The 8513-nt window shown below is 43.2% G+C and overlaps 1 protein-coding gene across 1 annotated transcript; it reads left to right on the forward strand.

The window, feature by feature from the left end:
* The first annotated feature begins 1663 nt into the window (after nt 1-1663).
* LOC106805616 (DNA-directed RNA polymerase, mitochondrial-like) lies at nt 1664-8333 on the forward strand. Its single transcript, XM_014807302.1, has 12 exons — nt 1664-1850; nt 2452-2661; nt 2937-3729; nt 4227-4349; nt 4456-4614; nt 4954-5124; nt 5766-5915; nt 6200-6293; nt 6635-6840; nt 7493-7612; nt 7959-8000; nt 8220-8333. Exons 3-12 carry the CDS (start codon nt 3172-3174, stop codon nt 8331-8333), a joined length of 1737 nt encoding a protein of 578 aa, XP_014662788.1. The 5' UTR covers nt 1664-1850; nt 2452-2661; nt 2937-3171.
* Nucleotides 8334-8513: the final 180 nt, after the last annotated feature.

Consider the following 8513-nt stretch of genomic DNA (forward strand, 5'->3'; position numbering starts at 1 on the left):
AGACCCTCTACCAAATGACGACAGGGACATGCCATATTTCTTCTTGGCTGATGATGCGTTTGGGATGCGGACCAACTTGATGAAGTCCTACTCGAAGCGCAAGATGACCAAAGAGCAGAGGATCTACAACTACAGGATATCTAGAGGGCGTCGCGTTGTGGAGAACGCCTTTGGCATCCTTGCCCAACGTTGGCAGATTCTCCTGACCACCATGCAGCATGAACCTGACACTATTCGACTCATCGTCGAGGCCTGCGTCTGTCTTCATAATTTAATGAGACTGCGTTAACCTGCCATTCAGAATGCTGCCATGGATGTGGAGGATGCCAACCATCAACTGATCCCAGGTACTTGGAGGGTTGATGCAAACATGCATGAGGCGAACAACATTAGAGGGAACAACCGTGACAGCATTGCAGCCAAGAAACAACGAGAATACCTCAAGCTGTACTTCAATTCACCTGCAGGCTCTGTGCCCTGGCAAGACAGGATGATATAAAAAGACTTCAAAAAAGTTCCAAAAAAGACAGTTCAAAGGTTCACAGTACACAATATTGTATGTTTGAAGTAATTATGGTAATGTAAATTAATGGTATGGTATAAATGGTATGGTAATATAAATGCCACTGCGCTTTGGTGAAGTCCGGGAGCGCAAAGCGGTCGCCGGCTGATCGCGGTAGTGATCGTGTAGGTGTGACATGGTTATCAAGAGGGTTATCAAGAGTCCATAATAGAAATAATAGTCCATAATAGTCTTTTATTATTAACATAAAAACAAATATCTATTCATTAGCCATTTGTCAATTTTCCACTACCATCTTTTTTTCTAATTTCATTCTCCCTTCCTAGTTCTTCTGTGCACAACATACTTTTTCGAAGCGTCGCAGTCGGTTTCACTCCACCAGGTGTCGATATGGTCGTACCACTTCACAGGTGCATTCGCGTCGTGCAATGCTTCGCACAACCTACATACCTCTAAATGTTTTGGCTTAAAAAACACTTCACCCAGTTGCTTCCACCTGAAGTATCTACTGTAGGCCACATCGTCGGCGTCCAGTTCCTGTAGGTAGTTAGCCAGCTGTTTAACTGTTTCGAAGTCGTCGACATGTATGTAGGAGCCGGGAGGAGCGAAGCGCCGCAAATCCTCGCGTGGCGCCCCCATCACTATGGCAACGGAGTTGGTCTGCAGGGCGTTCCTCCAGAACTTCTCCGTCATGTATTCCCTGCAGTTGCTGTTCTCGAAGGCTAGGTAGAACTTGTAGTGGCTTATCANACGCACACACACACACACGCACACAGAATATACACGAAGAAACAGAGTAAAAAATGAAAGAAAGTGATAGAATTCAAAGAGAATGATGAGGATATTTAGGACTAGAGTCTCTAGTAGATATATAGTGAGAGTTAAGCAGCCTCAGAGGTGATAAGAGTCATGCAGAGATAAAGTGAAATAACGTTAGAGACGGAGAGAGAGAAAGTGGAGAGAGAGTGGGTGCGCCGAGCGAGCTAGCGTGCGCGTGTGTATGTATGATAGAGGACAGAGAAGGGGACGTGAGTCAGGAGAAAAAGTAGATATTGCTTCGTGTATCTGCCAACCTCAGCGTGATTCTAAGAACGACCGCTTGGTGGTGCGCAGCGCATTATCAAGATGTCAGCGCCCATGTTGGTGCGCATATATGCATGGTTCGAAGTTATTGAGGACTGAAACATGTCCTGCATGTTAGGAAAAAGCATAGTGATCAAATATGGAATAAGGAAACTAAATAGTAGTATTCGTGCTGCAAGTGAAGATTTAAATAGTTGCGCACATCTATGCGAATCGTGCAACCGTCTTAAATCTCACGTCTTTAGTAAGTACTGTGAAAAATACTAATATTAATAATAGTATTACTACTAAGTAATACTAATACTAGTAATACTAATAGTAATAGTTATAGTGTGTAGGATCATGATTGATAAGTAAATGATCACTCTACTTCAATTCTTGTGGTGCATACCCCTATGTTTAAGTTGTTAAAATCTCAAAGCAGCATAAAGGCGACAAGTGTAGAAACACGAAAACAATGTTACCTATTTAGTTGAAGTATTAGTTCTAACAAAAGTGGTTCACATGTGTTCACCCGCCTACGATGTACCTAGTGCTAGTAATTCTACTACTAGTATTAATAGTATATTCCATGGGGATCAATGATAGTTGGGACCCCGCAAATGTGTTTGTGCATATGCGCTAAACTAATCGGGGGTGCTAAACTATAGGCTTGGACCGTATGTGACAGTAAGATTCTTAGCTAGACTATATACTGTAGTTAACATGATGCTTTAGGCCATGCATGCACTCTAGCAGCATTGCAGTACTAGACATGAGGTTTACCGATTACACTAAAATTTAATAAATATATGCCTTTTCACAACTTCGTAAGGTTCACATTACCATTGGTTTGTTTATTAAAGGTCCTGGAAGCAATACAACTGGCGCTGCCAGGCGCTTGTATTCTTCTGCCCCTCATCCAAAATGTAAGAACTCTCCATCAGTGGTAAAAGAAAAATCCACACCAAAGGGAAAGTCACAGCGAGTCAATGAACACGAATCTGCATCTGCGCTACAAAGAAGTGAAGGTTCTTCCACGCAGGGCAGCAGTGCTTATAATAAGCTACTGTCCTGTAAGTATATGCATACACTTTATTAATTGCTCTGGCCCAAAATTATATCAACATGTCGAGAGTCGTACACATTTCAAGTGTGCCACGTGATTGCAGTCACTTAGTGTTTTTTGTTTAGTTTCCACAACAAGAACAAACTAAAATCGAATGTATCTATTAGCTGCCTGATTAATGTAGGTGAGCAGCACTTCGTAATCATTTGACAATAATTTCTTAATAATAAACACATATGGCAGCGCTAATTTACGCGAACATTTTTGCGATGTTTGTTGCAGTGCTGGATTGCAGGTTAGAGCAGCTGATCTATCAGGACGGCGATTTGAAGACATCTCTGCAGAGACAGCTGTGGCAGAAGCGGTCGTCGAAGGTACAGCATACTCTTGCTCAGCTCAGTCGTCTCTATGGAGAACAGCAGGTGACCACGCACGAGCATGCAGAGGAGGAAAAATGTGACGTCGCTCACAAAAAACCGCAGCAGAAGAAAGCGCGTGAACGTACGGACAAGGAGAAATGCAGCGTCGTGCACGGGAAACGGCAGAAGGCAACTACGCGCGAGCGTACGGACGAGGAGAGACGCAGTGCCGGGATCGAAAAACGGCAGAAGGTGACTACGCGCGAGCGTACAGAGGAGGAGAGGCGCGGTGCTGGGATCGAAAAACGGCAGAAGGTGACTACACGCGCGAGCGTACGGAGGAGGAGAGACGCGGTGCCACGCATGGCAAGCATGATGGCGGCTCACCTCGCACCGTGACCATGGCTGCCACGGCGACCAGCGACGTCCATCGGCACGGACAATCGTCCGATGCAGTCGCGCACGACGACGCGTATCCGATACACGCGGCGTCCGAGGACGACGCGATTCGTCGGGCAGCGCCCACGAAGCGACTCGATCTGAGCGTGCTGGGATACGATGAGTTCCGGTGCGATGAGATGGACGACTCGGTGGAGAACGATCTGCGGCTGGGTGAGGCGGCTGAGGAGCGCGATCACGAGCTACCTGCCGTAGTCGAACTGGGCTTCAACAATAACCTGAAGGTTTACGTCGATGCGTGCATCAACACTAAGATGGTGAGTGTTGGGGTTTATGCACGTCGTGGAAAACCTAAGGGTCGTAGAAATTTTTAATGCAATTTCCCAGGGGTCTGGAACGACTAGTAGTAGTAAATTCTGCGGTCTAAGAAATAACCGGAAAAATGATCATTATTATGTTTGGTCATGGACATTGGAACCGTTGAGTGGGCTTCACAAGTCAATGTTGTGGGAAAAATGATAGACTGTCACAAGTGGAGGTTTACTTTGCGGTGTTGTTATGTGTTAGGATGATGTGTATAAAAGAGTAAAGGAGAGATGTGTGGTTGTATTTATTCTCCAACATTTTGCATGTGGTGTTGTGTGGAAGGTGGAGATTAATATGAAATAAAAATGTAGTTTATTGATTTTTTATCACACAAATAATTTATCTTTGCGTCTTCATGCATCCCTGCATGCTGTTGGGAGGTGGGTTAGGATTAGTTGACCTTGGCTCACATGCGGGAAATAATATGTGATATTGCTGTTTTCCTCAGTTGTCACGGGCTCAAACTACAGTACGTTTTTATCAAAGAAGAGCAATTAAACATCCAAAGACAAACTGCAAGGTCTCTAATGTGGAAATCTTCAATCTGCTTGGGCATGCATGGGCTAAAAAGGTAACGTATAAAGTTTGGATGTGGCATGACTGTTGGTAGACGAACTCGCAAGAGTGGTTTGTATTTGTCGGTTGTAACTGTTTTAGTGCTCTGTTATTCCTCGTAGGGCAACATAGAGCGAATCAAGGAGGTGTTTCGTATGATGCGTGAGGGAGGTGTGTTGCCAAATCATCAGTCGTATGCGGCGGGTCTAGAGTGCCTAGCTAGGCAGGACATGTTTGACTGCGACCTCGGAGAGAGAATCCTCAGACAGATGGAGAAAAATGTAGGTGGCTATATTGTAATTTGTATGTATGCAATTTATCGTCCCAGTGAGCTTGTTGCTGCAAGTATTACCCTGCTGTGCTGCATAGCACTGAAGAAAGTACTAACGTTGATTGTAGAAATAGAAATTTATGCAATAAAAACACGAGTCGTATGAATCGAATATTATAAATTTAGACCAAACATACATGCATAATTATGAGATATATCCACGCTCTTTTTTTTAGATGTGCAGTAGAGATGAAGTCATTCATTTACGACTACATTTTTCGTAGATATATTTGAGTAATAGCCCTTTGATGGCAGTGATGCATGAGGCTTGCCTTGCTTTTACATGCAGGGTTTACAAGTTGAAGCTATCTTTAACAAGTGTGTGTTCCATGGGAGTGACAGAGAGAAGGTACATGAGGCAATACTTCGCATTAGACCCGGTATTGTGTTCAGCCTTCCGAAGGAATATGCGGGTTATGCAACAAAGCTGCTCACCCATCTTAATGTGAAACAGAACAAGGTGAGCTGTTCAACATGTTGTATGTTCCGACTCCTTTATACCCTGCATTTATTTTCCAGTTTTTCCTTTCCTGGTTTCTGTGATCGATGTTTGACTAGATGTTTTGCAAATGTTTTCTCAAAAGAGGAAATTATAAACCAGGTGATTATATGTACATGCTGTGTAAAAACTAATTCCTATGGTGTTGTTACCAGGTATATACTGCTGTTTTTAGATCAGTAAGGTATGGGCACATTGAGCAGGTTGCATGAGTTCGGATACTCAGTGGGTTAGCTTGATGATCATGATGTATGTACTTGTTGCTCAGAGTTGCCATGCCCATTTTCTTGCGTTCTTGACAGCATACGAGTACATATATGCAGAGATGCTTTGATGACCCTTCTCCTAGTTTAATGATGTAATATATGTTTTTGTACAATTTTTGATGCCCCTTCTCTCAATATGAAGATGCGATACATATCACGCTGTACAAACTTTGATGTTCCTTCTCCTGGCATGTCTGTGTAATACATTTTCCCAGCATGGGGATGTGATATATATGTAACTCTTGGACAATCTTTAAAGGCTCTTCTCTCTACGTGACACTGTAATGTGTAAATGTCATTCAGTCTTTGAGGCAGCTGTTGTTGTTGATAGTACAGGTGTGGCAGGACACTCCGTACCTGCAGCTGTTTACGGCGGCTGGACTAGCGCGACAGGGACGCTTGCAGTATGAGCACGAGGTCACCGGAGTGGTTGGGATCGAGTCAGTCGAGAAGAGGCCGCCACCGGATCGTCACACGCTGGAGATGGTGAGCTCTCTGTTAGACTGTCGTTGCCGCACATGTTGCAAGGTTTAAGGGAATTTTGACCACTTAGAGAAGTGCATAGACCTCTGTTTGTTCTATTGTCTATTGCATTTAACTTATGTATGATCGTCTAAAACACCTATCAATAAATTTGGCAACCCCCGAATAAATGATGAAAAAGGTATTGATATTGAATACGTGTACTCAACTGATGTATGAAGAAATGTATGATTGCTTAAGTGATCTGCATAAGTGTAGCTTTAGAAGGTACTTTCATTGTCTCACAGAGAAAGCTGCTTGCTGAGAATCAGATAAAGTGGAAGAAGGTGCTGCACACTGCCTTCGATAGAAACACAAAAGTACTGAGCAATAAGCTGTCAAGTGAGTATTCATTCACACAGTTATCACTGTCCGCTTCATTCGCACACACGACGTGTCATAGCATTCTAATTTCTATGTTAGTGTGTTCTGCATTCCAATGCTACTACTACCCTGATGCTCTTACATACGTCTCGGAACAGACGTAACAAGTATTCCGACGCATGCCGTTCCTAAGTAAGACCCAAGGTTGTTCAAATCGTCGCAAATTGTTCACGCTCGGATGATCCGTGCTGTAGACATTAAGGCGTGAACATACTAAGGATCCTGCATGTTGTTCGCACTGAGGATTCTGTTGTTCTTGCTCGCAAGATGTTCATCGTTGTTGCCGTTGCTCATTGCAGACACGAAGGCCGTGAACATACTGCCGTTCCTGCGTGTTCTCCGCACGGAGGAGTTCGTTGACGTCATGTTACAGGAGGTTCGCACGCTCGCGGAGTCGTCAGAGACGTTCAGTGCCGCGATGCAGACGCTGTATCGTGGCATGGGTCAGCGCGTGCTCAACCGCTACACAACACGCAGCAAGATCAGCAGCGGCCTCGCAGCCAAGGTAAGACAACAACAACAACAACAACAACAACAACAACAACGAAACAACAAAGATAAGATAAGATAAGGTATTGTAAGGTAAGATACAAGAAGGAAAAGTAAGATGATGTAAGGTAAAGTGAGGTAGCATCAAGATAGATGTGTCACAAAGGGCATTGCCACTCAGCATTGTTGTAGCGAGGAGAATAAAGGGAAGTTGCAATCTAGTCGAGCGTTTAATTGCCTATGCGAACCAACAAAAAATACGTCTGTTAAACCTAGTAATGTTTAGCTGTGTTATTTTGCAACTATATGCCTTAGTAATTAGCAAAGATTTTATGAAGCACCCTAAACGTATTTTTAATGCGATTTTGTAAAGGAACTATGTAAAAAACGCGTCTCGTGTGACGTCACACGAATGACGTAGATTTGGGTATCTATTCTCGGTAACTTGATAGGTAAATGGCTTAATTCCTAATTTGCATTAGTCCACTAGCAATCATTAAGAATAACGTGATGTTTATTTCATTACAGTACATACTACCCAGTCTTGTGCTAATGAAAAAGAATTGTAACAGTGTTTTATTCAATCGGTGAAGCAACTTATTAAATTAAATTATTATTATTATTATTTTATGTATAAGCATACAATATTTGTTTTGTTTTGGTTTTAGATTCAGAAGTTGTATGACGAGCACCTGCAATATTTCATTGATCCTGCGCTGACAAGTTCAATGAATCCAAGAGAGCACTGGCAAAAGTTGCTGGATGCCACACCAGAGGGGCCCACAGTGGTATGTGTGTGTATGCTTGTGTGCGTGCGTGCGTGCGTGCGTGCGTGCTGTGATGTGCGTGCGTTTGTGTGGGTGCTGTGTGGTGCGTGCGTGCGTGCGTGCCGTGCGTGCGTGCGTGCGTGCGTGTGTGCGTGCGTGCATGTATGCGTGTCTGTGTGTGTGTGTCTACAGTCATTTGCAGGTCACTTCCGCAAAAGACTCCAATCTGTGTCAGTGTAAACTAATGCATTGTTTAAGTCTTTCGTATTTTTAAATGCCACCACTGCTCGGTTGAACAGTTTTTGCATTTTTATGATCGTGAAAATATTCTCCGAAATTAATAACCTTGTTGTTTTTATGATGGCAGGATGTAGAGGACAGTGCATGGCCATACAATGTGCTAAATGGGGTGAGAATAGAACTCGATCATAATTATTCATTGTGAGATTATCAAAGATTAAACATTATTATTGTTATTGTTAACAAGATTACTCACCAGGCTGAATACTGACATTGTTGGATCGGATACACACATTTTCAAGATTCACATTATAAAATCAATATAAAGTAATATATGATGAGTTATATGTATACCAAATGTGACGAATATCGGATGGTTTTTCAATAGGTGGGGAAGTTTCTATATGACATCATCATTCATGAGATTAAGATAGATGTCAGTGCATCTAGGGGCAAAGGACCAGGGAAACTACCGCATATGCATGCCACTGGCCGTCTTTGACAGCAACGATCGTGACGAAATGTCGGCGTGCAAGTGAAGGAAGAAATAAAGGTTTGTTTTGCCAGTGGAAACTACGACCTCCAGTCACGAATCCTAATCTTTGTGTAATATTGACACCAAATCTGCAAGTAGCTATTAACGTGATAATATTGGGCATCCCTGAGGTGCTTAAATTTGAGT

The sequence above is a fragment of the Priapulus caudatus genome, unplaced genomic scaffold (genome assembly GCF_000485595.1).
Source record: "Priapulus caudatus unplaced genomic scaffold, Priapulus_caudatus-5.0.1 Scaffold121, whole genome shotgun sequence".
Lineage (NCBI taxonomy): Eukaryota > Metazoa > Priapulida > Priapulimorpha > Priapulimorphida > Priapulidae > Priapulus > Priapulus caudatus.